Source organism: Crocuta crocuta, unplaced genomic scaffold (genome assembly GCF_008692635.1).
Source record: "Crocuta crocuta isolate KB4526 unplaced genomic scaffold, BGI_CrCroc_1.0 scaffold41, whole genome shotgun sequence".
NCBI lineage: Eukaryota > Metazoa > Chordata > Mammalia > Carnivora > Hyaenidae > Crocuta > Crocuta crocuta.
In genome coordinates this window covers 11,826,212-11,842,209 of record NW_027529428.1, presented here as the reverse complement: position 1 = coordinate 11,842,209, position 15,998 = coordinate 11,826,212, and the positions used below count along the sequence as shown (strand labels likewise).

The window sequence follows — 15,998 nt, the reverse complement described above, 5'->3', positions numbered from 1 at the left end:
CACCCACCCCTCCCAAGTCCCTCCCCTGCACACCAGTTCACATTCTCGGCGCCCCACATTCCACCATTGCAGACTCATTTGCTCTGACGCTTCGGTGTGGGTTCCCAGTTTGGATACGTTCTTCTCAGAAATGCAACTCTTCCTTAACTGACTTACTGGCCATCGTGAGTAGGCTGGGTATCTATTCAATGCCACGGGAAGAGGCAGCTCAATGAAGTGTAACGCTATCCACATCATAGATCACTAAAATAATTCTGCTTGCTGTGGTGTTATGCATGTGTCAGTAAATTTAAGCGGCCCCCTGTAGGCAATCAGTTACTCTTATCAGGGCTTCACACTCTAGAGGCAATCATCTAACATGTACACAAGAAAAAAAGTCCTCATTCGAGAAGCATCCTCTAAGATCGCTTCAGTTACCTTAATCTTTTATCAAACCCAGAGACCTTGCTAGTTAGTATATTAAACATTAGAAATGGGGCTTGGTTATTATAGTTAGTTCTTATTAATTAGGCTGATAATGTAAAAAATCAACCATCGTGGGTAAAATCACTTATATTCAAGATATATATGGGACACGTGGGTAGCTCAGTCGGTTAAGCGTCTGACTTCAGCCCAGTTTCATGAAGCGTCGGACTTCATGATCTCGCAGTTTGTGAGNTCAAACCCAGAGACCTTGCTAGTTAGTATATTAAACATTAGAAATGGGGCTTGGTTATTATAGTTAGTTCTTATTAATTAGGCTGATAATGTAAAAAATCAACCATCGTGGGTAAAATCACTTATATTCAAGATATATATGGGACACGTGGGTAGCTCAGTCGGTTAAGCGTCTGACTTCAGCCCAGTTTCATGAAGCGTCGGACTTCATGATCTCGAAGTTTGTGAGTGTGAGCTCCGCGTCGGGCTCTGTGCTGACAGCTCAGAGCCTGGAGCCTGCTTTGGATTCTTTGTCTCCTTCTCTCTCTGCCCCTCCCTTGCTGGTGTTCGGTCTCTGTCTCTGTCTCTCTCTCAAATATAAACCAACATTAAAAAAAAAGATACAGGGAGAAGGGAAAGTGGATGATGGGCACTTGTTGGGATGAGCACTGAGTGTTGTCCGGAAATCAATATGACAATTATATTAAAATTTTTAAAGAATAAAAATAATAAATAATAAAAAGATACATGCAGTAGCTAAGACATTTTAGATGAAGAAGGCCAAATAATTTTTTAAGGAGTCTTACAGCCTATGTCTTAAGGATGATACTTGAGGATTTATCCTTAAATGGTCCTGTGTTGGGCAGGACTTACGAGGGTTTTGCTTGTCTGATACCTTCAGCTGAACTGCATTTTGTTTTACTGTGGCAACGTACATATAACCTGAAGTTTGCCGCTGTAGCCATTTTGTAGCCATTTTAAGTGTACCGATGAGTGAGTGGCATTCAGTACGGGCACCCTGCTAGACACCCATCTCCAGAACTTTCTCACCATCCCAAGTTGAAACTCTGTGCTCGGTAAACAGTAAGTACCCACTTCCCTCCTCCCCCACCGCCGCTCCTGGTAACCACTGTTGTACTTCCTGTCTGTGAACTTCACTGCTCTAGGCATCTCGTATAAGTGGAATCATACAGTGTTTGTCTTTCCTGTGTCTGGCTTCTTGTCCTTAGCATCATGTCTTCATGGTTCATCCACGCTGTAGCGTGTCAGAATTCCCTTCTCTTTGTGGCTAATATTCCGCTGTGTGTGTAGACCACGCTTTGTTTATTTATTCATCCACTGATGGACATTTGGGTCACCTCCACCTTTTGGCTTCGTGACTAAGGCTGCTCTGAACACTGGTGTACAAATATCTGTTCAAGTTTCTGCTTTTAGTTCTCTTGTCTGTATCAGAGGTAGAATTTCTGGATCAAATGGTAATTCTATATATAGCCTCCATACCATTTTCCGTAAAATGATTGCACCATTTTACATTCCCATCAGCAGTGCACAAGGTTTTGGATTTTTGCATAGGCTTGCTAACACTTGTTTTTTTTTTTCTGTGTGTGTGTTTGCGTGTGTGTGTGTGTGTGTGTTGCATGTGTGTTTAAACAATAGCCGTCATAATGGGTGTGAGGTGGTAAGATTAACTGAATTACCTCTGGAATGTTATTATCTGACCTTGAATAAATCTTTCATGCAAGGTGTGATCAGAACACCCAAAGGGACCATAAGCTGGGACCACACAGAGCTCATGAAGACGTAGCAGGACTAATTCTCTGCCTGTCTGTTCATTTGTTGTGTGGCAGAATTTGGTCTGGAACTTGCCTTCCTTATAACCCTTCCCTTGGTTATGGGAATAACTAACCACCCCCTGCCCCTAAGGACAGCTCCCATGATACAACAAAAGAAACNTGGTCTGTTTCTCTGATATAAATCCCCTGTACTTCCCAGATTTCCCCAAAGGCAGCGCCGTTCCTCCTAAGGACTAACCCCAGAGTAATTTCCCAACAAGAAAGCTTCAGTTCTACACATCCAGCCCAGCAGGACATGGATATCACTGCACTGTGGGATTAGGGTCATTCGACTTTTCCGGAACTCAGCCCCATTGCAGCCCTCCTCTGTCCCCTGGCTTCTCGGCACATACCTGTTGACGGTGGCCAGATGCAGTGCCCTGTGGTTAAGGTGTTGTCTGAGCACGTGGGTGAACACCCCTTTGCTTTCCCTTGCCTGGCGGTAGGTGCTCCAGAAAATTCCACTCAGAAGGATCACAAACCCCAGTGGCAGAAGCATATAGGCCAGGATCAGATTCCCTCGACAGTTGAATATGGACCCTGAGGAAATGAAGAAGGCTCCCAGGCAGACCATCAGGAAGCCCGTCAGTAGGGCAAGGGCACAGAGGACTAGACCCGTTCTGTCCCGCATCCCTGCTCCTTGGTAGCCCTTCCACCCCCCTACTTCCTTTGCTCAGAGAGAATGCTCTCATTAGCCAGCTCGAAGCTTTATATGCTCTGGGACCAACTGGCCTTTGGACAATTAAGTGAAGCAGGCACTTAGAAGCTATTCATTAACCATTGAAAGTAACCGTAATATCCTTGGAGGATTAACCTAAAAACGCAGCATTGTGTAAGGCAGGAAGGAGTGGTTTCTCATCGCTGTCTTGCTCTTCTGAGCTGATCGGACCCCCAGCCAACCCCAGTTATTGGAGGGAAGGTCTCTCATCCTTTGATTACAAGAGCACTGGTCTCTTAACCCCCCTGGTGGATAATTCTCCACTAATGCTAGAGAAATTAGTATTCCTTGATGAACTATCTTCTTTGTGGTTTCGCCAGGGATCCTTCCCTGATTTCATCTTTCTCAGTACTGAAAAGACATTTTTAAAGCTCTTAACAAGTTCGTCTTGCCTCTCTCAATGAAAATCCCTTTACTGCCTTCACCCTGTGTTACTGGGAAAAATTCCAAGAGAAAAACCTTTGGGGGGAAACTCCCTGATTCCTTCTCTGTTGATAAGGAAATGAGCATCCGCAGGGGGAGAAAAGGGAATTCTGGAGAGAAGGATTGTAATAGGCAGAGCTTTGGGAATTTGGGGGAATTTCTGGGGATGGGTGGAAAAGGTGACGATCTGGTGACTTCTCTGATTCTGGTTTTGTATCTTTCCCATTGTTGGACCCAAACGTTGAGATTCTAGGGTCATTGCTGGTGAACACGTAGGTGTTAGATAAAAATTTTTGCTTATTGCTCAACTGCTGGCAACCATGCTTGGCTTACCTTTCCCGGTCCTGCAAAAGGCCACAGGTATTTAATAAAAGAGGATCCCCTAAAATGTGTACATGTCTCTGCCGCCATACAAACAGATAAACACATGTGGGAAGCAGTGCCTTTTCAGTCCCCACCCTCCCTCACATACACCTTAGGGTTTCACAAAGGACACTAGCATATAAAACCTCTGAAAAGTCCTGCAATCTTATTTCCCCTCAGAAAATACATATGAAATGAAATTTGTTTTGCCAGAGGCCACAAAAAAAATGTTCTGTGTCCTCTCCCCTGTATCATTGCCCTAGGGAGCAGTGCCTCAAAAACTCTTTATAGAACAAGCCTTCCGTTTTCTGTCTGGAGTTTGTTTCTTCCATCTTGACTGTCTCTGGTTAGACACCCTATTCTAGATCTGATTCATGCTCTGATTCCTTCCTTTCTTATTTGATGTTTTGGCATGTCCCTGCCAAGAGTGTCCTGCCCACGGGGACTCTGGGTCACTTTTGTGCAGAGAGATTATCTTCCGTCCCTGTCAGCAGCTCCTCTACCCAATTCCTCCATTACTCTTATTTTCCATTTACTTTCCTGATGGAATAACAGATTCTTCGTGCAGTGCCTCGTAATTCCACGCACATCCTTTAGCCTTATACCCACCATCTCATTAACTCTACCTCTTGTTACAGGCTAAAAGAGAGAGAGAAAGACCCTGACTCAAAAATGATATAACTCACTTCCCTATTCCACCTCTTAACCTCTACCATTTTTAGCTTTAACACTTGCCCTGATCTACCATCTTCTTCTTCTAGTCTTGATATTATCCTTGCAGTCTGAAAACAACCCTTTCTCCTTCCTTTCCCAATTGGTCTTGAGGTTTTCAGATGTCCAGGATGGCCCCTGATGATCCCTGCCTTCTGATATCTGTGTCCCCTTGGGTGTGGACATATTGAGGGTAGGGTGGACACAGTGACTTGATTCTCACCAATAGAATATGGATGGCGGTCACTTCTGTGATTACGTTGCAAATGATTATAACATCGTCTTGCTAGCAGACTCTTTCTATTGTCCTCATACCCTTTGAAGAAGGAAGGTGCCCTATCGGAGACCCATACGATCAGGAACTGAGGGCAGCTTGGGGCTAACAGTCATGAAGAATGAGGACCTTAGTCCACCAGACGGTGAGACACTGCATCCTGCCGACGATCATGGGAACTTGAAATCAAATCCTTGCCCAGTTGAACCTGGAGATGACTATAATCCTAAGCAACACCTTGTTTGAGAGACCTCGAAGCCAAGGACCCAGCTTTGTCATGCCCAGGTTCCTGCCCCACAGAAACTGTGAGATGATAGGTGTGTGTTGTTTTAAGCTGCTGAGTTTTGTGGCAATTGTTAGGCAGCAACAGTTCTTTGGGCCTTGGAAACCAAGGAACCAAAGGGGACGATCGGGGTTAAATGTTTCCATGGAATCTGGCACACACAGCTCGCCCTGTGAAGGTCAGCTGTAATCATGCTCACGTTACTCTTACTGGCATTAATACTGTAATTGTTGGTGGTGGTTTTTTGTTTGTTTGGTGAGACATGGGGCAGGAAAGGGCTAGATCCAGGAGAAAGCAGGGGGATGAAAGGAGTCAGTTACTTTATCCAAAATAAAGAGCACGATCGTGGGCTCAGAATAGTTGAGTTTATCTGGGGTGAGGTGGAGCATCCAGAAGAAGGTACAGGAGGGTCTGTAGTTGATGAAAAACATAGATGAGAAGGAAAAAAAACATCGATATGGAAATAGGAAGCGTTGCTGAAGGAACCTTGTCTCCTTCCTGACGGTTGACATATCCTCACAAATGTTTATGTGGAAGTTATTTTGTCTATTCGCGTTTATTATTATCAAGGATATAAATTATTAAATAATTACACACACACACACACACACACACACACACACTACTGTGATTCTGCCTCAGCTCAGTTCTGAACCATATGCGTGACTGCCCTCTGAGCATTATTCTTTGATGCCTCAAAAATGATGGTAGTGAAACAGCACAGACATTGAGAGAAACAAGTCTGGCCTTCATCAGTCTGGAAGACACAGGACCCCAAGCAGAAGGGCAGTTGTGATGACAGAAGGGAAACACAGGCCGAATCCTCAGGGCCAGGAAAGAATTTTAAAAATCCAATAAAGAGCCAGCCCAACACCACAACATGACCTTGAAGGTTTAGTTTCAGGAGACCATTGAGCCTCTGGCCAGGCTTCCTTATGCTCTGCCTTACCATCTAGGTCTGCTTTGAACACCCAGGCCAATGGTCCTGATCTTGACCACCTCACCAATCACCCAGCGCTGAGTGTGAGAATGAGGGGCCAAAAATAGCAACCATGTTTAAAGATGGAGAAACTAAGAGATTTCTGAGTCACCTAAGTTCATACAAACGGCTTGGGACTGATAGGAAAAAGAATCCACCAGAGAAATATGGACAGAGGCCCAGCTCCAATAGAGAAGTGTTCTGGGACCCAGTAGAAGTCAAGTCATAGTCTTCCTGACCCACGTTCCCTACAAGAGATCGATGTAGGGGGCAGCTGGGTGGCTCAGTCAGTTACATGTCTGACTCTTGATTTAGGCTCAAGTTATGATCTCACAGTCATGCGATCAAGCCATGTCTGGCTCTATGATGAGCATGGAGCCTGCTTAAGATTTCTCTCTCTCTCTCTCTCTCTCTCTCTGTCTCTGCCCCTCTCACACTCACATGCTCTCTCTCAAAAAAAAAAAGCCATCTAGAAAATGTCTCATTATTATAATTCTTCAAAATTCACTAATCAGCAAAAGCTCCTGACTTGACAATGGACAGTAACATGTTATTTGGTCGACAGCCAAACTATCTTAAAACATAATCACTCTTTCAACACTGTTCCTTTGAGCATGACTGAACATTGAAGGAGTGCTTCTGAACATTGAGTGCAGCTGAGTTCCAAGCACTGTTTTGCCTTCCACGTCAGGGCCCCCTGAACCCTCACCCTTCTTTCAGACTCTCCTGTGTAATATGCAAATTTTGTGGCACTTCTAACAGCCCTCTGCACTCCAGCATTTGCTTACTGGGCACATGGGCCAGTGCCCATCTCTTGAAAACAGGAAAATTGTATTGTTTTGGATGAAAAGCAAATGGGGACTTTGGAAGGAAGCTAGCTAAGGGGGTGTAAAAGCTGTTGCACAGGAGGGGTCAAGAGCTGGCGGAGAGTGGCCAGATTTCAGAAGGTCACTTTGGTTTAGGAAGTGAGGCTTTGTGGGAGGGGGGAAAGGTGAGTGTATGCGTAGCCAGCCATGTCAGCCCGGTCTGATTTCATGGTGGTGATTACTGAGTGATTTCTGGATTAGCCTTTCACACGTGCTGGTTCATTGAGCACGGGCCACTTCCTTCTCCTTCTTGTTTTCTTTGCTTTTGAACCTTTCCCCCCGCCTCTCTTCTTCCCCTCGCTCACTCAGGAAGATTTACATGGAGACATTTTGAGGTTGGCAGAGAACAAACAGCTTCTCAGAAAATGTGTGGCATCATGCAGTAAAGTGACATTAGACCAGGGTACAGGGCTCGCGTTCACCTTGGGATGAACCTGGTGAGCCTGGAGGGCAGAGAACACCCAGCAAGGTCAGGACTGGTGATCATGTAGAGTACAAAACTTCTGGGGTGCCAAAACACTTGGGAATCAAGATCAATCATATTTTTGAACGATGTCTTAAAAAATCAAACTGACAAACTGTGGCTCATGCGCTGGCCACCTGTTTCCCTAAATGAAGTTTTGGTGAGGAAAGTGAGTCATATCTATGGACCAAGGAAGGAGACAAATTATGTTCTAGAAAGAGCTTAGCTACCAACTTAATCCAGAAATGAGCCAGAAAAGATTTAATTTCTGTGTGGTTCTGTGGAAAACTGAAAAGAGACCCTACTTCTCTGGCCACTTTGGATCAGAGCAGAAGGCAAAAGCTGGGCAGAATTTGATGGCCCGCTTTTACACCAATTGGCATGATGGTCAGTTACTTGTAGATATAATGTGGGTTCTGTGACCCACCTTAGGAAATTCTCTTTCATATTGATCTTCTCTTGAATTTTTTTAACGTTTGTTTATTTTTGAGACAGAGAGAAGACACTGAGTGTGAGTGGGGGAGGGGCAGAGAGAGAGGGAGACACAGAATCCAAAGCAGGCTCCAGGCTCTGAGCTGACAGCACAGAGCCCCACGCGGGGCTCAAACGCATGAACTGTGAGACCATGACCTGAACCAAAAGTTGAGCATGTAACCAACTGACCCACCTAGATGCCCCTCGATCTTCTCTTGAAAAGAATGACAACCCAGCAGCAATGAGCATCCATGGAACTCAGATTATTGTCTCTATCTACCATCTCACCAAAAAACCCAACTATCTTTGTAGAAGTGGCTGATTCTAGGGCTCAGGCAGAAGTTCCAGGAGATGTGATATTAAATTGGAAAGCAAGGAAGTGAATGAGTGCTCCAAGAGTTATACCTAAGGGGTATGGGACCTCCCCTGAAGGGTTTCCACTAGCTCAGGGTTTCTCATCCTCAGCACCATTTACATTTGGAGCCAAATAATCCTCTGCAATGGGGACTCTTCTGTGCATTGTGCAGTGTTTAGCAGTAACCCTGGCTTCTGTCTACTCACTAGATACCGAGTCATGCAAATCAGTAATATCTACAGACATTGCTAAATGTCTCCTGTGGATCAAAAATGCCCTTGGTTGAGGACTATTGCACTAGCCCAAGATGGGACGCTCTGAGCACCAAACTCTCAGAAATTGAAATAAACTGAAACAAAATACACAAAAATCCACAAGTTTATAATATCTCTTCAGTCCTAAACAACAATCATCTCTGATTTTTGTTATGTCATCCTATCTATTCTCTTTGTTCCTTCCCTTATCAACTCTTTAGATAGATGTGGGAGCTTCTGGAAATTTATCTCTGCCTTGTGTTCTGGAAGAGTCCCTTAGCCAAATGTTCCAGCTCATTAATTTAATATTCATCCGTGCCCATCTGGATGTTCAGCTCAATTTTTAAGGAATGGTGATTATACTTTTAATAATCCAGAAGTCTGATTATTTCTTTCACATGGCTGCTTTTCTGTTTTATGGCTGCAATAATCATCCCAGTGAGTAAAGTGCTGATGGTAGGGGCCAGCTTTTAGAGTGTGCTGAGTAGGCTCTTGCAGGTATGTGGGTAGATGCTCTTGGTGTGGGAGGTCCCTCTCCCCAGCATGTGAGATCTGGAAACCTCTCATAACGGAAGCGTCTCATGGTTTCCTCTTCTTGTCAGCTCTTTCCACCCCATTCCTATTGTTGTATGTGTAGATTTATCAAGTTCTACTCTAATTCTCTGTCCAGAGTCAGCCCTTCTGATAGGCTAGCCCCAGGCTCCCTTCCTTCCTTCCTTCTTTCCTTCCTTCCTTTCCTTCCTTCCTTCCTTCCTTCTTCTTCTTCTTCTTTCTTTCTTTCTTTCTTTCTTTCTTTCTTTCTTTCTTTCTTTCTTTCTTTCTTTCTTTCTTTCTTTCTTTCTTTCAGAATGCACAAGCAGGGGAGAGGGGCAGAGACAGGGAGAGAGAGAGAGAATCCCACACAGACTCCACACTCAGCTCGAAGCCTGACGTGGGGCTTGGGCCCATGATCCTGGGATCATGAACTGAGCTGAAATCAAGTGAGTCACTCAACCAAATGAGCCACCCAGGTGTCCCCAAGTTCACTGTCTAAAACAGTTATGAGGCTTTAACACAGAAGTGAATGCCATTGTTGCCAGGACTTCAGCATATGAAGGACACAGGCAGATCATGACAGGCTCCCAACTTCATAATGCAATCTTTTAATTTATTGACCAGATAATGATTGACAAGGATGCCCCCTACGTGGTACTGGTTAACTGAAGTCCCTCCAGTTAGTGTGCAACTACCTCTTACCTTTGCAGTGTCTTTTCTCTGGCTTTTTTTTTTTTTTTTTAAGCTTTTGTTGCCCTGTCAATCCAATTCTCTTCATTCTATTTTCCAGGAAGTCTTCAAATTTTCTGATCTTTGTAACTTTTCTTGTGTTATATTTCAGTGGAATTTGGAGAGGTAAGGAAAAGTATACAGATGTTCTCAGACTGCCAATCTGATCCCAAATTTTTTCTGAATATATGATGACATGAATGGGTATTATTTACACAATTAGGATCAAACTCCATATGTAATTTTGTATTTCACTTTTTTCACTAGGACAACATATGTTGAATGTTGAAAACTTTATTTTCATGATTGCACATTTAGGATGAGCCTTCACAGGTCATCAGGCTGGAGAATAATTACTAATTTCCTTTTATTTTTTGAGCACTTGAGGTCCTCCAGGACAGAGAAATATGTCATCCTGAAGACTAACTGAAATGTCTTCCATGTAGTAGCTCTGTAAGTGCTCCTGACTCCATCTGATTTCTTTTTTCAATTGAGTAATCAGAACCAAGGCAGAGACTTGGGATAGGAGATGGAGAGGGACACAGGAAGGGAGTTTAGTTTGGGAGCAGAGAAGACCAATATAGGCATTCCTGTCTTCTAACTTGATTTCCCCTCTCCTACTCTTTGGTACTATTGCAGAAGTGGGTCCTTAGCTGGGCTGGGAAATATGGATGTTTAGATTTTCCTTCCCCTTATTAAAGCCCTAGAAACAGGAACCTATCTTTGGATCATGATGTTTCTTTCAGCACATATCAAAATATGTATAAAGTATTTCAGAGGCGATGGGTTTCTACATTACAGGTGTATTAAAAAGTCTAAAGATGGTGTTCATCTGCCCAAGTTGCTGTTTACCGCCTCACAAGGATGACTCATTCTCTGTTTACACTGAGGGACTGAAGTTATGTCTGTTCTCTGCCAGCAGCGTAACCAAGTCAGAAGAGGTCATGACAGTAACTGTGAGCTGTCATGGGATTGTGACATGCACAGTGTCAGAGACCTTTATTTACATATATTGGGTTGAATAGTTCAGTGCACCTGAGCAAGTGTTGGAAATCAAGACAAAAAGGCAAAAGGCAACCATTATTCTGGGCTTATCATCAAACCCAGGATAATGTTCAAATTTTATAAATATAACTGAGCTTCTTAAAAGCAGATGATTCCCATTTTCTAGCCACAAGAAATAACAAACCTAGAAAACACATCCAGGGTCTTATTTTTTTTTTCTTTTTTTCAGTGCATCTACTTATTTCAAATGAGTCACTCATGTCTAGCACAGAGGGAAAATGAATAATTCATTAAAAATAGTCCTATTTAAACATAAATTACTCGCTCAAAACATAGAGTAGCCATGGCACCTGGGTGACCCAGACAGTTAAGCATCTGACTTCAGCTCAGGTTACGATCTTATGGTCTGTGGGTTTGAGTCCCTTATTGGGCTCTGTGCTAGCAGCCCAGAGCCTGGAGCCGGCTTCAGATTCTGTGTCTCCCTCTCTCTCTGCCCCTCCCCTGCTCAAGCTCTGTCTCTCTCTCTCTCTCTCTCAATAAATAAATAAATAAATAAATAAATAAATAAATACATAAACAAACATTAAAAAACACATATAGTAGCCTCACAGACTTTTGAAAAAAAAATCAATAAGGGCCCAAATTTGCTTATATTTTGAAAGATGGATGAAAGAAGGTTGGAAGGAACATTTTGCCACTGATCCGCAGGAAGGGAATAACTCAGTTGGAATTGAAATATGCATGGTTTCTCACATTTCTCCCTTTTTACATGGCCTGCCTTGAAAAACAGATCTTAAAGAATTTGTAATTATAATGTATTGAGTTCCACCGTGTGCCAGGTACCATTGATTTGTTTCCTTTAATTCTCACAACATTGCCAGATAAATATAAGTTACACCTGGGGTTAGAGGCTGCCGAGTTCTGGGAGGTCCAACGACCAAGGTCACTTAGAGCCAGTCTGCCAATCAACAGTTAACTAGGTGGATACTCTCCTCTCTTCCTCTTACCTCAGAAGGCCTCTCTTGACAACTGACTTTAAGGCTGGCAATTTTACTTGATTTGCTTTTAACAGATAAAATTATCAATTGCTTTTTCTAATTGATTTTTTAAAAAAAGATAGACCTGAAGTATTTAGTGATGATCTACCATTTACAAGTATCTCACTCAGGATGAGCTGGGCTTTGCTTCATATCGAACAACCCTAGATGTCAGTGAGTTTGAATAATAACAGTTTTATTTCTTTGTTCACTCAACACATCTATCGTGGGTCAGCTGGGGCTATGCTGTAAGCTGACATTATCCCAGCTGAGGGAGGAGCTATTCTCCAGGACATTAATAGTCATAGTCGTCAAGAGAAAAGATAACACTGATCGTGATTAGAATTTCAGCCCAGGGGTGTCACACACCACTCTACATACAATTCATTGGTGGTAATTGACAACATGTCTCTAACCAACCATAGGGGTCCAAGAAGTGCAAACCTATTAGGCCCAGAAGACTCTAATAGGCAGAACTATTTGGTGAGCAGCACTAACTCTGTCTCACCAGGCTTGCAGCTAGGTGCTGGGGAGAAACACAAAGAGTAAGATGGGGTCTTTGTTCATAGAAAGCTTACTGTTGAGCCATGGGGCATGGGGGGTGGCGGGGGGAAGGAATCATAATGCAGAGGAGAATAATTGCCAGACTAGTAAAGCATTATGTTAGAGGAATACGGAGCAAAGAGTTCATTTTTAATTGATTTAATTTCACCATTAATTTTAAATGGCAAGAATCCAGAAGCCTTTGTAGAGAAGACTCCAGATGAGTTTTAATAGTTTGAAGGGTATCAAAGTATTGAAGGATATTTTAGGGAGGAAGCTACTGCCACCAAGGGAACCATGTTAAAGGGGTTGGCATGTTCAAGCCAACATGGGTATATTGCTGGGAAAGAGAGGCAGGTGGGTAAGACAAGCAATGAAATCAAAGAAAGGAAAAGCCATTTGGAGGCAGATCTTGGAAGTGTCCAGGCCATCTAAGGAAACTGCCTTTATATTGAGGCTGCTGTATTTTATCAGAACTATGTCGGAGACCTTTCAGAAGAATCAGAGTAGTCTCTAATGAATTACTTTCTTGACATATTCACCGTTCTTAAAAGGGCCCGTTTGAGTAAAATCACAAGATTGTCAGAGCAGAGCACCTGGCACGTGACAGGTGGTCAATAACTGTGGATGAATGAATGAGTAGGAAGAAATCTGAAAAAGGCATTATGCGTTCATCCTTCGACAGTTGGTCGACTTCTGAGTGTCCACACCTAATTTTTTTTAAAAGAAAGAACAAAAATTCCTGAATACAGCCACTTGTGTGAAGCCTCAGTAAGATGTCGTCCAAGTCTACATGTTTAACGAGTTCCCTGTCTTCCTTTCTGTAGCCTAAGGTACATTAATTCTTTTAACATTTCCTTTTAGGTTCGATCCTCCAATTCTTTAACCAAATTTGTCTTTTCTCTGAAATTTTTCTAGGCTTTCTGTGTGTCTCAGAATCTCAGAGCCTCCAACTCTGGACAGAACTGGCTCAATGAGACCTTACCCGAGCACTTCCTATCTCCTGGGTCCTCAGGGAGAGTGTTACCTCTCACTGCCTGTATGTAGAAGTTCTCATCTTGAGTCTCCAATCCTGTAGACTGAGCAAAAGGAGCTATATTATGAAATAAACACTACTTACAAAGCAAACAACCCCCTCCAATCCTGCCTAGGGCTGTTAAAGAATATAGAACTTTCCAGCAGCAAGTGACATTGTCAGGCCTGGGCTAGGATTTTACACCTCATAGGAACAGAACAGGGTGACCTGAAGGAATAATATTAATGGCTCGAGTTGGTCACAGTTGGAAGCTCACTGTGTTTATACTAAAATGCTGCTCTGCTTCCTTCTGCAGAAAATAGAAAGAGGATCTGTTGAGTCATTTAAATAAAACCCTGCAAAGCACGTGTGGCAGTCTGGGATTTGTGACAGAAGACAGAACAAGTGAGAGAAGGAAGGGAGAGGGAGAGCAAGACCACAGGAGGCAGTCTGGTGGACCCTGGGAATGTCTACTGGTGTCTGCGACCATGCTTGTCAAACTGCTAGTCTATGAGAGTCACCTGAGAATCTCGAGAACGCGCAGATTCTGATTCGGCAGGTCTGGGGTGGAGATTGCAGTTCTGCATGGCTAACAAGCTCCCAGGTGATGCCGATGTTGCTGGTCCCTGAACCACCATTTAAGTAGCGAGAAGCCAGGGTAACTGCTTCACGGAGCCTCCTCCTTAGTAGAGCCCCAAAGGTCAGGTGTTTACCCGCAAAGTGTTCAGGGAGAGTGACTGGATCCTCAGGTGTGCCTGCTGAGCATGTTAATCAGCCCAAGCCCATCATGGTAAATCTACTCCCTTTGCCAGTGATTGGCTCCGGGCGAGTCATGTGACCCATCCTGCTCAAAGAGATAAAAGGAAAACCTGGGGGTGGGGGAATATGTTTAGAAAGGGCTTTTTTTGTTGTTGTTGTTCGGATAAAGCCGCTTAGGATGGAGATTCTCCACTTTCTGGTTTTGGAGGTTACGCCGTGAGAATGGCAATCTTGGAGCTGGTGTGCTCATGCTACAAGTTTAAGGAGAGATCTCCCTGGCCCCTTCCCCCTTCCTCTCTGTTGGATCCTCGCTTTGTAAGCACCTACCCCAGTTGAGCTTTAAACAACAGAATACCATGAGGAGCTGTTTTGGACCCTCTTCTCATCTCTCATTCTCCTCATTAGAGTTTTCGAACTGTGCGTAGCAACTCACTGGCAGGTCATTAAGTCAACACAGCAGGTTGTGACCAGCACTGGGAGAAGGAACACAGTATCCCCTCCATATCCCACGTGGCAGAGGTAAGAATTGGTCAGGTTCATGCTCGTTCGTGATGTATGCGTGCTACAAAATACATTTCTTAATGCTAAGTGCTCCTCAAATGTTGAGAGCTGACAAGTTTGGGGGCTCTGGTTTATTTTGAGGATTCTCAAACCTCTGTCTTCACTTTTGTTTCTACCTGCATATCTTTATCAGCTCCAAACGTCTATCTTCACCCGCCCACTCATCATGTGCACTCAGAAAGCTCGGCAATCTGCATCGGGAGCTCAGCTCACCATTACCCCTTTGAGGTCTGCCCCATGCTCCCTCACCACTCACTCCAAACTTCCTTCTCCTTGCTGCTTGTGTTAGGAAAGGGTCCTCACATCGCCACTGCCTAGGCAAACCGAATCCCGGGGGTCCTTCTTGGCCCTTCACACCCAACACTCTCTGTCTATAAACTTTGTTTATTTCACTCCTATGTCTCTTTTCCACAGGTATCTTTCAAATACCTTTCGCCCCTCTCCATTAGTGCTCCAAAGCACTGTCTTCTCACTTCTAACTCAACCTCTCCACCTTCTTTCAGCACTTTGCAATCTGTTCTCACACTGTGGCCAGGGGGATCAACTAACCATGTCACTTCCCTATTAAATCGAAGAGTGAAGCCACCAATCAACAATCTGGCTGGGAAGGAACTCCGTAACTGGTTCCTGACCATCTCCTCTGTCTGGTCCTCACACTTCCCATCTGGGGCTCTCTCAGCCTTTCGTATATTCTGTATTGTCTCATATTTGGGCCCCTGGAGAGTCTTTTCCTTGCAGGAGCTCTATTTTGTCATCATCTCTTAAAGCATCAAAACTTCCTTGTTTGTTGAAGTCTCAGATGGCTGTAAACTCCTTAGGAAAGCCTTCCTTGACTCCTAAATAAGAAGAGGTCTTTCCAGCATAAAGCACAGCATACTTGGAATTATTGACTTGTTCTAAGGTCTTTTTCCCTGTAGACTAGATGTCATCAAGGTAAAGACCGTGTGTGCTTTGTCTCTACCCTCGAACCACAGCACAAAGCCTAGGGGCTGATATAAGACAATGGTTCATCCCTTTTTAAATAGATAAAAGTGTTTAAGACCTTTGATCAATTATGATGACCAATTATGATGTACCCTTTTTAAAGAACAACCATTGCCTGAAAATGGTACTTTGCCAACTGAAATATCCTAAGAGGTTTAGACCTGTTTTTCTGGTTTGTTTGTTTGTTTAGTTTGAGAGAAAGAACATGAACAGGGAGAGGCAGAAAGAGAAGATTCTAAGCAGGCTTCATACGTCCACACATGGTCCAATGCAGGGCTCAAACCATGAGATCATGACCTGAATGGAAATCAAGAGTCAGACGCTTAACTGACTGAGCTACCCAGGTCCTCTGTTTAATATTCCAAATAAGGGCTGTTCACATGAGTTGAAGGTCACATGTCTAACAGAAGCCTATATAT

The 15,998-nt window shown here is 43.7% G+C and overlaps 1 protein-coding gene across 1 annotated transcript in view; it reads right to left on the bottom strand.

The window, feature by feature from the left end:
- The window catches only part of TMEM252 (transmembrane protein 252), a 5,409-nt gene extending 2,529 nt beyond the window's left edge, over positions 1-2,880 (bottom strand). The window contains exon 1 of the mRNA XM_077759312.1: positions 2,603-2,880. Within this exon, the coding sequence (XP_077615438.1) occupies positions 2,603-2,880 (278 nt within the window). The remainder of the gene's footprint in view (positions 1-2,602) is intronic.
- Positions 2,881-15,998: the final 13,118 nt, after the last annotated feature.